General features: G+C 46.1%; 1 protein-coding gene across 1 annotated transcript; it reads right to left on the bottom strand.

Annotated features, from left to right (window-relative positions):
• Positions 1-2539: 2539 nt before the first annotated feature.
• LOC132073097 (NADH-cytochrome b5 reductase 3) lies at positions 2540-18806 on the bottom strand. Its single transcript, XM_059471849.1, has 9 exons — positions 18721-18806; positions 15332-15463; positions 12290-12362; positions 10020-10126; positions 9092-9221; positions 8163-8246; positions 7953-8038; positions 5560-5659; positions 2540-4547 (listed from the first exon to the last, which is right to left on the bottom strand). The coding sequence occupies exons 1-9, from the start codon at positions 18739-18741 to the stop codon at positions 4375-4377; spliced, it is 906 nt and encodes a 301-aa protein (XP_059327832.1). The 5' UTR covers positions 18742-18806; the 3' UTR covers positions 2540-4374.
• Between the last annotated feature and the right edge of the window lie 588 nt (positions 18807-19394).

Genomic DNA, 19394 nt, shown 5'->3' with positions numbered 1-19394 from the left:
CATATATCTGTAGGGGACAGGATGAATATTTTTGGGGGAAAATGAGGAACTCTGTAGTGGAAAGGCAGGGAAAATTTTGGAGGCAAAACCTGACTCCAAGAGTAGAGAATTAACACTTCCAGGGAAAGATGAGGTGATGAGTAGTGGGCATGTAGGGAAAGATGTGGGGGCAGATATTGAGAAAAGCTCCATTAAATAAATAGTTTGAAGTAAAAATGAGAGAATCAGTGGTGGGAAAGTAGGAGATTTTTTTCTTTTTAGATTGTGGATAATCAGGGAAAATATTTGGGATAAAGAAATTAAATGCACGAGGAAAGCTTCATGTTCCCAAGGGAATGCTTTAGGGATGTGCAGTTTCTAAACTGCACAAGTAGAGTCAGGCTCCAAAAGAAATCTTCCAAAGCTGGAAGGGACAGGGAAGAAAATTCCAAGAGTGGTGTGGGAAGTGCTTTCTGCCAGGTCTGGACACTGCTGAGGTTGGAATGACTTAAAAATATTCCTTGTCCTTCTCCTGTTCCCAGGCCAGGACTCAGCTGGTGTTCCCTGAGTGGCTGCAGCTCCCTGGATGTGGAGGGAGGAGGTCCCTGCTGGAGAGTGGGAGAAATGGCCCTGCCGGTTGCTGGGTCCTTGGTGGGCAGAGAACTCTGATCTTGGCAAGATGGTCAGTGAGTATTGAACCAGTCCTGCCTCCTTTTAAATTAGTTGTTTTAATAGTCATCAGCAGGGACCACTTTTAGCCAGCTTTAGTAGAAGTCTTAGATTTCCAAGCCTTGTGAGGCAGGAGATTGACTTGGCTTGGGAACTAAACACTTCTGAGTAATTTTCTGGTAACATCTCCATTTGACAGCTGATCCTTCTGCTGAAAGGATCCCTCTTTCTTCCCTTCAGACAATTCCAAGGCTCACTGTTCCCATCTGGGAACAGTCCCCAGTCTGGATCTTCTCATGGAGTTTCCCTGCTGGGATCCTGCTCAGGAATCCATGTGGTACAAATTCAGCAATTAATTCTTCTCACACCTGCCTAGTTCTAATTCCAAAGGATTTGGTGTCTGCTGTACCCAGCTGGAGTCTGATTCCAGCTCTGTTCTTCCTGCTTCTGCTGCTTTCCACTGCCCAGGAATTCCACCAACAGAGTGACAGTGTTTTCCACCTCCTCCAGGATTCCCTCTGTTGGGTTTGGGAAGAATATAAAAACCTGAGCCACCAGGGCTTTATATCAGGAGTTACATCCCTGGATTTGTTCAGTTCCAAATATTATCTCTTCCCAACAAGGCACTAGGCATCTAAGGAATACAGAAAGGGATGTGCTAACCACTGGTCACCCCTCTGGAATGTCAGAGCTTGGAAAGAAGGGCAGTTGGGGCTCTTCCTGGTGGCAGCCATGAGGTGTTTTTTACCTAAGAGTCCCTTGCCACATCTTCCCCTGAATCCACCAAAAATCCACCTGTTCATTCCCCAGCTGCTTCCTCACTCTTTTTCTTTATCCAACAGAATTTTAACAGGTGAATATTCCCCTCTGGAATAGCACCTTTCATTCTAAACCTAATAGCAAACAGGTAACTTCCTCTGACCTTCATTATTAGGATTTCACCAGGAGCTGGCAGATGGAAAATGATCCTCTCCTGGCCCCTGCTGGATTCCTGGAGCAGGGATTCTTTCCCTCCTTCCCCTGCCCCCTTTCAGGCTTTGTTCCACAGCTTTTGTTTCCAACCCTTGGATCCTCTCCTCTCTCCAGGATCTCCCAGCAGTTCCACACCCTCTTTTCTCCCACCCTGATCATTTCTCCAGGAATGGATCTGTGCATTTCAATTCCCTTTTCCTTCCTCCAACAATTCCCACCAGTCCAGACCTAAAGCTGACACAAAGAGTGCTCGGTGGGAGTGCCCAAAAATCCAAATCCAGACCTTGCCATCCCTAAACCAAACACAATCCTGGAAAATTTGCATTTATTCAAACCTAATATTTAGGACACATCAAATACTTCAAAATGCCCAAGAAACATCCTCTTGCCTTCAGCTCCCAGGGGTTTTTGCTTTGAACTCCCATGGATTTGGGAATCAAGGGATTTTCCTGCAAAAACCTGTGCAGTGCATGTTGGAATGCCCAATCCTGTGAATCCAAGGACTGTTAAAAGCTTAGTCCAACCTGGGCCACCACAAATTTGTGCCAAATATCCCCCAAACCCTTGGGATAACTGAATCCTCTGTACTGCATTTTTAGTGTGGAAAGCCAGGAATTACTTTATTATCCTACCTCCTTTTTAATGAGTTGTATCAATTAGTCATCAGCAGGGACCACTTTTAGCCAGCTTCAGTTAAGTTTCACAGATTTCTTGTTGTTTTGATCATGAAATAGCCAAAACCTTAAGTCTGGCAAATTAAACCTGAAATTTTTAAATGAACAGATCCTGAGGGAACTGGTGACTGGCCATGTTGGATCTTATGGCCCTTCAAGGAGATGTTAGATTTACCCACTGATTTCGGTGCCAAGGGAAACTCCAAGTTAAGAATAATCAAAATATGAACCAGTTCTCATGAAACTCAGCTTTTCAAAACTTTATTCAGGATAAAAAAGGATGAGAATGACCTTGGCAAATACAATAAAGAAAAAAATCTATGCATATCCCACAGTGATACAGACCAGCAGCAAGACCACTTCTCGCATATTTCTGCTTTTTGCCTTCCAAGAAAGGGACTAAAACTTGAAAAATTGAGTAGTATTTCAACTTTGGAGCATAGTATTCAAGAACAAGTTTCAGAAACAGACATCAAAAAATTCAAGACTTGAGGCAAATGTCAAATTAATAAAATTAATAACAGTATTATCTAGTTGAGGTTCCTTAAATTAACTGTAGTATCTTTGCTTTTTAATTCTTGCTGAAAAGTGAACCTTTTAAATACACAGTACCCATCAGTTGCAGTGGCACAAAAGAAAACACAGTGAGCTATAACCTCGAATCCCTACCCAGCCTTTAAAAAATTGCTATTGTACATTGACACCTGTATCTACCTCAGCACCCACAGTACTTCACACATGACTAAATACCCTCCCAGTCACTCTGATGTCACCACCAGAACAAAGATTTTAGTTCCCTACACTCCTTGCAGGACACCTCTAACCTCAGCAGCATCTCTGCTGGTCAGAAGCAGAAGGTTGGGCACACAAGATGCCTGCAGTGTCCTAAAAACTAAGTAAAAGGCTGCTGTAAAAAAAGGATATTAAAAAATAAGAATTGAAGCTGTAGTAAACAGCTTCTAGGAAACAGTTTTAGACTCAGTGAGACACTTGAATTTGCTGTCAGTTTGGTGATTTAAGGCTGTTCCCATGCATCCTTCCCAAGCAAACCCTGGGGAGCTTTGCCTGATTGAGACACAAAGGTGATCAGGTGCTACTTGCACCCAGAGCAGGGCTGCCTGCCCAAACCCCTGGCAATGAAATCTGGGCTCCCTTCAGCCCAAACCCACCTCTGGGAAACAATGCACAAGGAAATCTCATCCAGTTTCCACCCAGCATTTTCTTTCACTGCACAGGGCATGCAGAAGAACTGCTTTTGTACTCCTATGCCATCACCTGGTACTTAGGAGTAAATACAAAATTAATAATTTTTTTTCAGTATCCCACACATTATCAAGCAAAAAATTCAAGGTACTTTTGGAACAGTACCCAAAGTCACCTTCTGTAGTTTCTTTCATTGCCCAGGGATGAGAACTCTGACCAGATGGAAAAGTGTTTGCACTTAAGAGAGTCTATTGCAAAATACAAAGGAAACCAATTTTTTTATCACTGCCTACCTCTCTGTTTTGATTAGGAGGCAGCTGCAACACCTTCAGCCATAAATGTTCATTGGCATCCTTCAACTCAACAAGCATCTTTAAACTGATGTTGCAAAGGTTATGAGTACAAGGCAAACACTCCTGGCCCTCAGAGCTCTGTAAGGATTACAATTTGGCATAAGCAAGGTGAATAATCCAACACTTGTCATTGCTTTCATAGTTCACACTTAATAAAATCCTGGGTATGCACAGTGTTAGGAAGTAGGATATTACTGCCACTTTATTACAGCACTAAGAAAAAGCATAAGTGAGTGTGTGCTGCCCTGAGCAGCTGCACTGTCCTCCCTGTACATGGAGCACACAACACAGAGCACGAGGCATCATCACCTCTCCACACACAGCTTTAGCACAGTTACATGTCTTACTTGCCAGAGAGTAAGCATTTCAAAATATGAAGCACTTCAAAATATGAAGCATTTTTAACATAAATGTATTTTCCCAGCACTGTGCATCAGCCACCTCTGTAACTTTGTCCTGTTCCCCATTAAACGTTTTTTTTCTTTTTCCTTCCCTTCTACACAAGATCCCTGAATAAGTCATGTTTAGAAGGAGAACCTCATGTCCTTGGCATAGCCCAGTTTGTCCAGGTTGGGAATGCAGGCATACTGGATCATTGGAGGAGGTCCACACATGAGGATCAGAACATCATTCTGAGGTGGGGGCAGGTGGTCTCTGATCATCTCTTGGTTCACAAATCCTTGGCTGTAATCCCAATCTGTTAAAAGAAAATGAAAGTAGGGGAAGGGGAATGAGGTAAAAAGGAGAAAAAAAGAGATACAAGTCACTTTAGAAAGGAGAAATCCTGCTGATTAAGTTGTTCCCAGTCAGAATACTTGCAGTGAGAGTCAGTTTTACTGGGATTCAGGTTAACCATCACATTCCCAGCCCAGGATACAGAACAAACCTGTGCTGCTGCTGACCCAAACTTTTGGGCACCATAAGACTGACACATTTTTTATCCCAGTTTTGGTCAGGCTTCATATATGACAGTGAAAGTCTGCAGAACAGTCTTGAGGAGGTCCAAGGAGGAACTCTTATCCAAACTGCTAAGATCAGTTCATTATTTCCCCAAAGAAGCAATGGCAATCAGATATTGCAGGAGAACACTGATTGCAGTGGGTGACACAACAGAAACAGAGCCTTCCCTCAACACACCAGAGGTGCACTCCTGGTCACAAGGAAAAGGAGGTATATATGGCTTTTCCTTCTCTGCCCCAAACTCCCACTGAACACGAGTGTGAATTTCATGTGGGTGGGCATAACAAGGAATGGTAAGGAAGGAAAGCCACAAGGAATGACACTCTTTAGCCTTCTCTTCCTCAAGCTTGTTCAGCAAGCTTAGGCAGGGATCTGTGCCCATGAGCTCCACAGTGCCTCTGGCACTGCAGCTGCCTCAAGGCAGGCTCCAAACACAAGGATAAAACATTGTATTTATGCCTGTGGGGAAGGAGAAAAGAAGGTCACCCTCCACAGGAGACAATGGTAAATCTGCAGGTGCAGCCATGGGAGGAACACTGCACTGCCACTGGCCTGAGGAGAGCTTTGGAAACACTTGGAGCCTGTGTGCATCCCTGTGTGGAGAATGAGGCTGCTCAGACATTCACTAAGCAATGAATGCCCTAAGAAATGAATCATGGAGCTCAGAAATACACCCATGGCACAGCAGGTCTCCTGTAAAGCACGCTGAGGCTCCTGAGCCTCACAAGCAGTGGCACTCCAGGTCTTACTTTCAGGCGCTGTGTCCAGCGTGTACCAGCACTTGAAGCGCGCGGGATTCTGCGCCTGGATCTCATCGAGCTCGGAACGTAACAGGATGTCCTTCTCAGTCTGCAGGACAGGGAAACAGTGATAACACCCTGCACGTGAGTGCAGCCCCTCATATGGCCACACAGCAGCAGCTACTGCACAGCCCTGACAGATGGAAGAGATGGTTCAACTCCATTTCAAAGGCTGAAGAGGCCAAACCCATTGGCCAAACCCAAGTTATTCCCATGCCTAGCCTGTGGCAGAGCTAATAGAAGGCTTATAACTTTCCAAATCCTGACCATGCAATGCCTTCCCTCTAAAAATAAAACAAAGCAGAACCATCACTTAATCAGGGAATCAGAAAAATAAAGCCCCTTTTAGCACACATCATAAAACTAATCATGACTGCACAGAAATATCTCCCTACCCCTTCATACTCTGCCATCCAGACATGAAAATGCCAGTTTTTTTCACCTTTGTCAATTCAAGTATCATCACCATTGCCATATGGAGACTGCTTGGCTTTTAAAAAGCATGTGGAATGAACAACCAAAAGGCTATCAAGTTCTGGTTGGAACAATAAACATTACACAGGGTATCAAGTTTGGCTCCTCCCTGATGCAGCATCACTGAAGGCCAAAGGAAAGCCTTATTTCCCTCAGAGCAGCTGCAGTTCTGGGCAGGAAGGAAAAGGGCAGGGACTGAAAGTGCTGCCATCCCCTGCAGCCATAGTAATTTGGCACAGAGGTAACCACTAAGTCCATAACTGTGGGGATGAGCAGGAATGTGCAGCAGCTATTCCAGAGAAGGTGCTATTCCTGGATCTGCAGCTGTGGGTGCTCCAGAAAAGCTCCTACTGGCTCTGGCCAACTCAAAGTGTGCCAGCCAGAAGCACACTAGGAGCCCATGTACATTGTTTTAAACACTTTAAAATATTTTTAAAAACTGCTTCCTATTTGTGGAGTTACTGGGTGCAAGGACTCTCTAAAGCCAGGGACTGATGTTTCCATAGCTAACAGGGAGGGAACTGTTCCCCAGGCTCTCCCTCCCAGCTGCACTGGGCTTCCCATGCTACTAAAGCAGCTCCAGCCCTGTGTTAGCCATTCTGAATCATTCCCAGCAAATCCTGGCCCTCCTGCCCTGATACCACTGCACTTCATGCCAAATCCAAGGGCTCCAGCCAGCAGCAGAGAGCCCTGGCAGGGCTCCTCAGAACAGGGAATCTCAGCACTTGGATCGTAGCTCCTGGGCAGAACCACCTCAGACTACAACTCAGCTATCACAGAACTGCCTGGGCTGGAAGGGACCTTAAGGCCCATCCAGCTCCACTCTCCAGGTTGCTCAGAGCCCCAGCCTGACCTTGGACACTGCCAGGGATCCAGGGACAGCCACAGCTTCTCTGAGCAACCTATGCCAGAGCCTCACAGGGAACAATTTCTTCCTCATATCCAATCTAAACCTGCTCTCTGTCAGTGTGAAGCCACTGGCCCCTGTCCTGTCAGTCCAGGCCCTTGTCAAGAGTCCCTCTCCATCTTTCTTGTAGCATAAAAATGGCACAAATGAATGAGCACACACTGAATATGAGAAGAAAAATAGAGGAGATCCTAAAGAAGCTAAAAACCACAAGCATGAAGTGAAGCTCACCGCAAATAAGGACTCAATGCAAACACAAATATTAATTAGAGGGAGAAATTAAAAAGCAGAAAGAGTCACAGCAGAAGAACATCAGGCCCAGAAGGGGTACTGCCCAGCAGCACACCAACACTTGGCTTTTCCAAGAAATCTCTTTTGTAAGGATTCCATGGATGAGAGTTTCCCTCTGGCCAGCTTGCAGGATGCCACACCTCAAGGAGCAGGAGAAGCAGTGAAAAACTGACAGAAGGGCTGGAAATAAAAGCAGACAGCCAAGAAGAATCATAGCTCTCTAACTGAGGGAGCTGCTGGAGACCACAGTTAGTTTTAGCCTCACCCAAGATGTCCTCAGACAGAAAGATTCCACAGACAAAGACTGCTGCAAAGCTGGAGAGTTGAAATTGCTGGAGGAGACAAATATCCACCCCTTTCATGTTTCCACTAAGAGAGACTGCTCTGAAAGTCTGCCCAAAACATGAACAACTTGCACAAAGGAATGCAGGGCTTTAACATTCATAAACTGGATTAGAAACAGAGCAATGAGTCACAGGAAGGCAAACATTAGCAATCCTTTCTGTAGTAATGCTAAACCCTCAATTTATCACTGTACTTTTATATGGGAGGTTTCCAACACTTCAGTTCACTTCTTCCCTCAGGGTTTGTATCTCTGTGATTTCGTTTGCTGAGTGGAGTCCTGCTAGGTAAGTAAAACACTACAAACAGAAAAAAAGGACAGAATTACCTGATTAGCAAACAGCAGCTGGCAAATGGTGGGGTCATCTTTGTCCTTGATGATTGCTCGAATGATCTGCAGCATAGGTGTTATCCCTGGGGGACAGAGGCAGGTCAGTGATATGAGGATGGGGAGTAAAAGAAGGGACAAGTGGGAAAATGTAAGCAAATGCATCTAGCAGCTGTCAGAAACCACAGATGAATCCTTACAGGTACCTACCAGTGCCCCCTGCAATCATCCCCACGTACTTCACTGTCTTGGTAACTGGTTCAGCTTTCTTTTCTGGCCGAATAGCAAACTTGCCTGAAGAGAGAAAGAGATGGAAAACACTGAGGCAAGCAGGAAACACCTCCTGTTACCCCTTTCCAGCACATCCTGCTAAATTGACTTCATTTCAGCCCTGCCACCCTTCCCTCCCAGAGAAGGGAAAAGGTAAGGATGTCCTGAATTAGAGCAATCCTGACAGGTGGTTTTAGGACATGAGGTGGTACTGTCAGACACTGACAGGGGTTATGACTTATCCCTGACCACAGCCGGCATACACAGCACCTGTATTTCAATTTGCTCACATCCCACACCCCCAGTGACATTCACAGGCCCAGATTCTGGAAACAGCTCTACACAAAGGAATTGATCTGCTCAGAGAGTTTATTTTCCCTGAGCAGATGATTTTAAAGAAAAACATAAAATATGTACCATGGGGTTTTTTTTTACATTTTTCTCTTTTTGAGCCAAACACAGAGTCTGAAGCTTCCCAAAGTGTTGGGCTGTATTCACAGCTCTCTTCATCCAGAATAACATGAATGCTACATACAAAGCTCTGGAAAACCACGTGTCAGAGTTCTGCTTCACACAAAACTACCAGAAGGTTTTTGTGACACATTAGTGACTGCATTATACTAACAGAAGATATTTTACATTGACATAAAAGCAATGCCTAGTCAAAGTTCATTTTTACTTGGGAAGTTAGTAGTGGACAGTGCAAATTGCCAGTGTTTTTGTCAGTGTATAAACTGTGCCTATATAAGCATGGAAAAAACCCATCCCTTACTTGAGAACAGCATCAATAAAAAGCACTTCTATAGTAATAAGACATTTTTCCTGTACTGTTTACTCTGGGTAAATTCTATATTCCAAACCAGCCTTGCCTTTTCCTTTGTACACAAGGAGGCCACTTGGTCCTCTGAAGTCAATGGTGTCCCCTATTTTCAGGCTGTCCAAGTACTGAGACATCTTCCCCCCATCAGGAAACTTGGGATGGACACCTCTGAAGTAGACCTGTCAAAAACAGTAACAAAGCAATTCAGTCTCACAGCTCAGAAAAGAGTATTTGCCCTTCAAATTTTTATGTACAAATACTCCTCATGCAAAGAACACAATTACTCCATAAAGAAATGCAATGTCTGACTGACAAAAGATCAAAATGCCACTCCTGCCCCAATTTTTGGAGAGAGACCAGTGATTTCTCCACTGTAGTTCTGCAACACAGAAAATATTGATAAAAATCAACACAATTTACGCCCAATTTTAAAAGGGGCTAGAAAAGTAAAGAAAAAACTCAAAACACTGTGATTCCAAAGACCAAAACTCTAAGAGAAAATCCAGTGCAGATATTAATATTTTAAATTCCCAACAGCTTTAAATGATAGGTACTCAAGCTACCAAGAGGACAAACAAAAGTACATTATCACAAGAGTGATAATCTGAAAATCACATTCTTACCAATTAAATCAATCATTCCCACTCTCTGGATCAGTAATGATAATGATCATCACTCTCAGTGATCACAACGACCAAATTCCATTAGCTTCAGAGCAGCTGCCCATTCAGGCAAGGTTAATTCCTTATTCCAGAAGGATTAAAAAGCATATGAACATCTGCAGGTCTACACAGAGGGTGCAAATGATGCAGCATCTCATGAGACACCCTCACTAAAGACGTGCCTACAGAATGCCATGTGGACTTTTAGGTACTGGCACATTCCTGAAGAGAAGCCAGCACACCAAGCTTCACATAAAGGCACTGTAAAGGTGGTTCAGAAGTTGCCCAGCCTGGGAACAGAGCATGACATCTCACCTTGACAACAAGATCCACAAAGCCCTTGTCATCATCACTGGAAACTGGAGTGTAAGGTCTGACAACCAGAGCTCCATCAATCCGTGCAGACAGGTAGATGTGCTGCCCTATTGCAGGGAAAAAAACCTCCAACATTTGTTTTCAAACACTTTTCTTTCAAAAGATTTTTCATTCAGTGGATGTGCTGAAATGCAGCCTCTAAGCTCTAACTACCTTATTTTGGGGCATCACTTCTTCCTTTCCTATTTTCCTGACACTGCCACACCTTGCCAGAGTTGTTAGCCATGCACAGATCTACCTGGAAGGACAGACAACTCCACTGCTAATTCTGTGTGTCAATCATAACTTCATGCATTTACATTTACCAAAGCCTGAACTGTACCTGAGATCTTTCAAAAGATGGGATTTGTCTCTCCTGTACAGGCAAATAAAAGGGACCCAGGAGGGGAGAACTGTCAAATGCTGTTCACACATCTTTATTAATGTATTAGCTGTAAAGTTTAGTTAAAGCTGAGTTTGTAACTGTTCTTGCTTTGACCACAGATCCCTCACATCCTCCAGGAGCTCTCCAGCTGCCTTTGCTGAGGCTGCCCAGACACAAAGCACTTTTCTAATCCTGCTATTCCTCCACCTTAACATGTGAACGCAGCAACCATGTTTCCATCTGTCACACATCCTCTGAGCTCTCTACAACAGTTTCTCTTCTCAATGTCTATATATTTTTTCTGAAAAAAGCAAGAAAATAACTAACTTCTATGGAAGGTTTTACTATAAATTTCCACTATTCTGAAGACACCTAAGTGAAGGTTACCCAGGAGGGGAAGGACAGGTTTTGAATTTTGGGGGGTTTTTTTCACCATTAGGTCAACAGAACAAATCACCTCCAATAATGGCACAGCTCCTCTGCCTGTTATGGGAAGACAGAGAATATTTTACCAGGAATTGTTTTGCAAATGATCATAATGACCATATTACACTACCTCCAGAGGCAGCTGACCCTTCAAGCATGCTTAATTCTCTACTTCAGAAGGATTACAAAGAGCTTGGTGAGGGAAGATGTGCTACCTGGTGACCTGAGGAATGAGCAATCATCACTCACCTGAAGCTGTACAGGGACATCATATTGCAGTAACCCTCCCAGCAGAGCCTACAGACATCCTGCTAGGGCACACCTGGAGGGAGCTGCAGCAGGGAGCTCCTGCTCCTTCTCTAGGGCAGAAGAGGCTGCAGGCACAGACCACAGAGCCCTGGTGACCCCTGCAGACTGTCAGCCTGGACAGTGGGGCTGCTGCTGGGGCACGCCTCACGAGAACTGCTACAGAGCAGAAAAGCTGCCCCTCCTAGAGAGAAAATGTGCCTTATGCCCTCACCTGTTAGAGCTTTACCCCACCCTGACAGGACATAAGCTGGCAGCCTCTGCATGGGGCCATATACAATGCTCTCCCTCAGAATGAAGCCTTCAGTGGTTTTGGTGATAAAAGGCAAAAACTGGCGCTGGACCAAACAGCATCTGCCACCCAACTGCAGCTCTGCTGCTCCTAGCTGCTTTTCCATCTCCTGCAGCTTTCAGCTCTCTCTGCTTCCCAAGTCTCACCCTGCAAACCACTTCTCAATGTCCATTTTGGACAAGCTTTCATGGCTATTAAAAAGATCAAGAGATTTTTTAACACCCCAAAGAAGATGGAGCTTAACACCTGGAAAAGGTGCTGACAACAACCACAAAGCTCAGGAGCCATGAATCACTGCAGCAGCTTGTTAAAGCAGAAGTCCTATTAAACACAAGTCGCAATTAAATGCTCTTTATACAAGCAGGAGGAAACAATGGCACTAAGCTGTTATGGAAGGCACCACACCACGTGGCAGGGCCTTTGGAAACAGCCACCCCTGGGTGATTCAAACCTTCCAGGAAATTCAGAAGTGAGTAGATCATCTGGTAAACCACATGTGTTAGAGGAGAAGTAGATGAGAGTGGTGCCTCAGGGCATGGAAGGGGACTGCAGGGAATCAGCCCCACAGGAATAACACATGCTGGAAAGCTGAGACTGGAAAAGTACAAGTGAAGACCTGTGTTTGCTCCTCCACTCTCCACAGAAACAAGCTGGATGTTCACTCACACACACTGCACTTCAGATTACTCACAGCACAAGGATAATCTTGCAGAGCTCTCAGTAACAGACACATGAGCAGTATTCCAAAGGGAAAAAACCCCACAAAATCTCTTCTAGTGTAATTAATGCCATCAACACTTGGATTAATCATAGGGAACGTACCTAGAGGGAGACCCAGAACGTGCTCCATGGAAGGGAGGGCAAATCGAAATCTCCTTGTGTCATGACTAACTTCCTGAAAAAGGAAAATCAGAACAGTCAGCTCTGCTGTTGGGATTTAATGTTTGTGATTTCACTTCTAAAACAAGACAAGTCTGGCATCCTGCAGGATTAAGAATTAATGACACTTAATACCTGATTAAGACTAAATGATAATTTTCCAAATATTATGGACATTTACACTTCCTTCTGTGAGAAGGCCACAAGACATAAATTAATTAGCTCTTCAATTCTCATTTCAAGCTTAAATATGCAGAAGTTCAAGGCCAAAGTATTCTGATTTTCATCTCTCAAATTCAGATGAATTAACCATTTCAATGGAAGTAGCAACCCAATTCCTTTTGCTATGGTAAGGTCCTTGAAGTATTTTCCCTGTAAAAATTGAATTGATCCGTAAATAAAATTGAAAAGAGCACTGTGTTTAGATATGAACAAAACTATGACAATATATCCAGTCCTGCTGGGATAATTATTCTAATTTTTACTAGGAAAGTCACACCTTTAATAAAATTTTGGCAATAAGTATCTGAACACTATTTCATATATTATGTAAATTTTATGTTTCAAAAATCAGGTCATATTCATAGGAATGGAAAACACAGCAAAAAATGAAAGAGACAAAGAAACATCATACAGCTTAATGCCTCAGCCAGTGACTTTCTGTTTTTAAGGATTTTGTAACCCTTATTTTGTTTGCCTAACTGTTTTTAAAGTAACCAATAGAGACAAATTTGTCCCTCACAGTTTGACTCATCCTCCCTTGCTATGGTCAGACTGATGAAATTTTGTTCACAGTACCTCATTTTAAGGCAAATCCTGAAGGAAGAAGGGAATGGATTGGCAGTCTCAGAAGGGCTTCTCTGTACTTATGTCTATTCAGGAGCAGTAACTGCCACTGAAAATTCCTTTAGAAAGACAACTAATGTAGACTTAACACTGCTGCTGTTTCTGTATGGAAATTTCAGGACTGTATGGAAATCACTGGCTTTTGCCAATAATGCTGCATTTTTATTGTGCTGTCTTTAACAGTATGCAGAAAGAACAAAGCTCTGAATTCTCACTTAATCACCTGAGCAATTAAAGTCGAGAGAGTTCAGCTGAAGGTGAATAACACAAGTATTTTGGTGCATCGTGAGGCAATTGTGAGAAACTAGGAGGCTCAGGGGATCCCCAACACCAAGAGGCCTGTGCCACTCTCTGTCACACAACCAGGACACTGAGCCTGTCACCCTGCAAGGTGTCATCAAGGCTGGATTACAGACAGCCTTGGATCAGGATCCACTTCCAGCACAAGGTCACTCCCCTTTGGCACTGCCCTGAGCACCTGGAAGCCCTTGGCCACACACTTCTGTCTCAAGCTGCAGTGCCAAGGAGTTTTCCACCCTTGCCAAATGCAAAGTTGAAGAACAGTTTTTGCAGGCTGGTGCTTTGCAGAAGCTACTGAAAGGCGACAAATAATTATGCACACCGTTATAAAAACAACCAGCCAAACTGAAGTTGTTGGCTTTTTTAAGGGATGAACTAAATTAGCACACCTAACTATATTATAAAAGATTTTTCCTATGCTATGTACTAGGAAGCAGCCTCAATACTCCTAATTTCTCTGTTCAAGAGACAGGTGTGGCAGACTCAATTTGGACACATCACACAATCACAGAAGGATTTGGGTGGAAGGGACAATAAAGATCACCCAGTTCCACCCCCTGCCATGGGCAGGGGCACCTTCCACTATCCCAGCTTGCTCAGAGCTCCATCCAGCCTGGCCTTGGACACTGCCAGGGATCCAGGGGCAGCCACAGCTGCTCTGTGGGCCTCTGCCAGGGCCTCACCACCCTCACAGGGAGGAATTTCTCCCTCATATCCAATCTAAACCTTCTCTCTGTTACTGTGAAGCCATTGCCCCTTGTCCTGTCACTCCAGGCCCTTGTCCAGAGTCTCTCTCCATCTTTCCTGTGGGCTCCCTTCAGGCACTGCAAGGCCACAGTGAGGTCACTCCAAAACCTTCTCTTCTCCAGGCTGAACAATCCCAATTCCCTCAGCTTTTCCTGACCTCATGAGAAGTAGGGAGCCTATAATAACAGTGTGGTTGCAGCACACCTGGGAGATAAATTCAGCAATGCAGCCCCACCCAGCCACAGGGAAGCTCTCAGTTCCCACAAACCCAGGATTCAAAATGACAGTATTTTTTTTTGTTTCCTTTGACAGAACCATTCAAAGCCAAGCCACCAGTGCACCTCAAACAAAGCTCTGTTCCAGCACAAAGTCTTCTGATAAATTTCTGAATAGCTCATAGCCTTAAAAAGTCAACACTAAAAATTTCCTCAGGTGTGACTTTACACCTGAGAAGCCAAGATATCTCTCTCATGCTTTTGATAGTGGGTTTATCCAATAGAAACCTAGACTTTCCAACTTTGGTGGCTTTGGCTCACTTCCCACAAGCTTAGTTACCAATTTCTGATGGCAAGATCCACCCCTGAAAGCATCACGACCTTCCTCTGGTATCCCACTTGAGCAAGCATTTAATTTTGTACTGGGAGGCTTTACTTTTAACAGAGAGTAGAGAAGCTGAGAGAGCTTGGGTACTGTCAGGACTGCGTGACTTAAACACCTTTCTTCCTGAAAAACACTACAGTATATCAATCCACTAACAGGAACAAGCATAGTTCTGGCAGCTGCTGTTGAATGCCACTGACCATGAAAAAGCTGCCTGCTCTGCCTGACAGCAGGACTTGTGTCCCTTAGCCCAGTCAGTGGTGCACAGTTTGGGAATTTCTGCTGACACACATCACTGTGAGTTTGATCATTTCCAAGCAGCATTCCCCACTCTAAGCTGTTTGGAAATAAGCTGCTTGCAGAACTGCAAGTTACACCACACAAAGCTTTTATAAAGAAGTCCTTTCCTCAAGACAAAAGTATCCACCCTGTCAGAAGCTGTAAGCATTTCACAGCGCCCATGGTGATGCTCAGCACTGCACATGCACCTACCTCCTTATCAATCAGCCTCAGTGCATACTTCACTTCTGGGTCCTTGAGGGTAATGGCAGGCTGGGGATTCCTGAAGAGCCTCATGAAGGTGGTGTAGATCAGCCATATTGGGTATGTCACAACCTGGCGCAACTGCAGCGGCACAGAAACAGTGTCAGACACGTGTGCAGAACAAGTTATTTGGGTGACAGGGAATGGGGTGCCATGCCATGGTACTCTAACCACCAAAAAGTTTATTTGAGCAGGATGAGAGGCATTATTAAAAAAAAAAAAAAAATCCAAACCCACAGATTTGCTTTATGAAGACCTAGCATCACTCCTGGGTTGAGGCACTTGCACACCAGCACAGGGCTGGCAGCTGGACACAAAGTGAGGCTGTCACAGCTCCATATGCCCAGGTGCCCTGACAGGGAGGCTGAATCCCCACCTCCAGCAGGCACACAGACACATGTATCACACATGTCCAAATACACACAGAATATCCTGAGTTGAGAGGGGCCCATCAGGATCGTCCAGTCCAATTCCACACAGAACACCCCAACAATCCCTGAGAACACTGTCCAAATGTTCCTTGTGCTCTGCCGGGCTCAGGGCTGTGACAATTCCCAGGGGAGCTCCAGTGCCCAACCACCCTTTGGGGGAAGAACCTTTTAGTAATATCCAGCCTAAGCCTGTGGCAGACCACACTGATCAACACAGCCAGACACCCAGAAACAGCCCTGACAGGCTCATCCCGTTCCTGTCCCCAGCGATCGGGATGAAGGTCCACGAGTGGGAATTCCACACACACACACCTGTATGATGTAGATGCCCCAGCAGCTGGCAGAGTGTGCCCACTCTCCAGGCTCCCGAGCTGCTGCCATTTGGACACAGGGGCCACTGTAGCACAGACCCCTTCACAGGCCACCCCATAATTTGGGGTCTCACACGTGGCACAGACCCCGCTCTCTCTCTGGCAGCCGAGCAGGGCTTTGCCAGCCATGCCACGCTGCTGCTGGGTGCTGGCACCATGCACACACCCTCCAGCTCAGAGTTTGGGGGCAGGCACTGGCACTCCCACCACCACAGAGACCTGCATGCAGAGCAGCTCCCCTTCCCTGGGAAAGCAGCTACGCTGCAGGACGCAGCCAAGGGACAGCCCTTCTTGTGCCTTTACTATTTTCCCCACCTCTGAAGCCCTATAAGACAGGAACAGATTACGCTCTGACACCACACCACCCTCCTCACATTGGGGCAGGAGAATAAGCTGCACAACTACTTATAAAAATCCTCTCTGACTCGGTGATTTATTATTAAACACTTCAACAGAGGAAAAGCCTGACTATAGCAAAAATAGAAAAAATGAGCTCCAAGTTCTGCCTGCTTAGCTTTCACTTTCATTTTATTTTAAAGTGACCTGAACAATATTTTAGAATAGCATTTGTGCAACTGTGGCAGTCCCTCAGGAGGCTATAAAAACTTCCTACATCATTAATAATAAAACTGTGGGACAGCATAAATTCTCTCTTCCTGAAGTGCTGCTGTGCAGGTTTAAAATGTATCATCACTGTGTACAGCCCGAGGGGACACCATGCCATACACACACTGCACTTTTCGCTTTTATTTGGGAATACTGAAATAGCTCCATAAAGGTTGTTTCTGAAGAAGCTGAAGTTCACAGGAAAATTATTCCTTAACTCTCATAGATCCATCAGATTACTGCAGCTCTGGGAAGACATTTTGGGATCGAGTCACAAAAACGGGCAGAGGGAAGGAAGCTGTTCAAGCTGACAGAGCAGCAAGTAAACTCCTCAATGAGAAATTAACAGGTGAGTGAGGTCTGGAGGCAATAGCAAGCTGACTTTGCAGCAGGTGTTTCAAATGAGACATTAATAAGTTAAAACAGTTTTATTTCCAAATGTGGCTATCTAAAATGAACCAAAAAGTAGAGCTGCTGTTGTCAGGCAATGAGAAATAATCTTAACACAGCACTAACGTCGTGGAAAGCAATTTGTTATTCAAGGTCAATTAGTGCAAGTCTCATGGGATTTGGCCTGGAAAGACAGAGCACACCCCCTAATTCAGAAAGCTATTTTAGTCCCTTACTCAGATCTATCACCAGGTGGGCAGAAAAAAGGGGAAGAACTGAAGGCTGAATGCTTACCAAAAGCCATGCTTGCTAAGAAAAACATTCTCTGGGTTAAAAGTGGCCTACATACTCTCACCACACGGCAGACCAAGATGTAAATGAAGATAACTGCACAGCACCAGGTCTCCAGCAGCAGAGAGCAACAGGCTGACCACAGGGCCTGGGAATCACTACATGGGGCCTCGTGACTCATCATTTCCAGCTGCACTAATCTTTGCAAACAGACAAGGCAGAATTAGTAACAGAGCAGGAATTTTTATTAATGGAAAAAGGGCTCTGTGTGATAACAAAGAGAAAAGCCATGGAGACTGCAGTGTCGGGCGTGGTGAGCACAGCACAGTCCAGCACACAGGCTAACAGGCTGCCCTGCCCTGCAAACACACAAACCAAACCCTGCTTGGGCATGAGACACGCTGTACCCTCGGCTTCACACACCCTGGCTCTGAAGGAATGGCAGCTAACACTCCTCTCATCTGTTTCACACATCAACGAGAGGATAACGGGATTCCTTCACTTGTGCAGCTTTAGCCTCATCCCCCCCGTTCAATGCACTTTACAAGCAGCTGCACCCAAAGGAGCACATGCTGAATCCAGCTCTACCCAGCCCTCTCACAAACCCGGAGAACAGAGTGTTTGAGCAGCGGAGCAAAGATCCCTAAGGGGCAGCTGGGCAAAGAGGGAAGCGACGCGTGCGGAGCTGACAGCGCTGCAGACCCGCTGCCCACAGACAGCACGGGGCATGGTTTGTGTTGGAAGCGACCTTAAAGATCATCTCGTTCCCACAGCACGGGCAGGGATAGCTGCCACCATCCCGAGCTGCTCAGAGTCCCATCCAAGCTGGCCTTGGACACTGCCAGGGATGGGGCAGCCACAACTCCGGGCAATCGCTGCCAGGGCCTCACCACGCCCACAGGGAAGAATTTCTTCCACACAGCCACTCGAGACCTACAGTCTGCAATTATCCTGACGGGGAAAACACCACAGGCGTTCAGAGCCCCCAACAATAACAACAGGAACAATAACGAGAACAGACAGCCGCGGGGCTGGGAGGGCAAAACGCCCCGGCACAAGGCACCAACACAGCCCAGGGCGCGGCAGCCGCGGGACGGCCCCGGAGCCTCCGCAGCACCACGGGGCTCCCGGCACCGCGCGGCCCCGGACAGCGGGGGCACCCCGGGACACCGCCCCGCCCGTGGCGCTGCGGGCGGGGCCGGGGCTGCGCAGGAAGGGACCCCGCTCCCGGCCGCCCCCCTGCACTCACCACGCTGAGCTGTGCCCCCATCGCTGCCCCGACACACCGCGGGCACCGCCCCGCTCCGCGATAAACCGCGCCGGCCCGCCCCGCCCCGTGACAACACACACAGTGCGGGCCCCGCCCCTCTCGTTACGTCACGAGCCGCGATGAACTGCGCCTGTCCCGCCCGGCGACGTCACGTCCTGCCCCGCCCGTGACGTCACGCCCGGCCCCGCCCCGCCATGGCTGTCCCGGAGCCGTGTGAGGGCAGCGCGCCCCAGCGCCCTTCTGCGCTTTGGTACTTGCCTGAGTAATCACAGACTGCCGCGGGTGGGAGCGATTGTCCGGATCAGCCAGTTCCACCCCCTGCCATGGGCAGGGACACCTGCCACGGTCCCAGCTGGCTCAGAGCCCCGTCCAGCCTGGCCTTGGACACTGCCAGGGATCCAGGGACAGCCACAGCTGCTCTGGGCACCCTGTGCCACGGCCTCACTGCGAAAAATGCATGTATTTTATGATTGGCTTTTCGCAGATATTAAAATGAGTATTATATGTGTTATGTTAGAAAGTAATGCTGTATTAATTCTCTTGAGTACTGTATTAAATATAGTTTCAGGTTATAAAAAATGTTAAAATAGAAACGATGCTATATAAGAGACTTTTTTTAAAGAAAGGACTTGCAGCGAGATAGCAGCCACAGG

Source organism: Ammospiza nelsoni, chromosome 5 (assembly GCF_027579445.1).
Source record: "Ammospiza nelsoni isolate bAmmNel1 chromosome 5, bAmmNel1.pri, whole genome shotgun sequence".
Classification (NCBI taxonomy): Eukaryota; Metazoa; Chordata; class Aves; order Passeriformes; family Passerellidae; genus Ammospiza; species Ammospiza nelsoni.
This window is presented reverse-complemented; position numbering and strand designations above follow the sequence as displayed.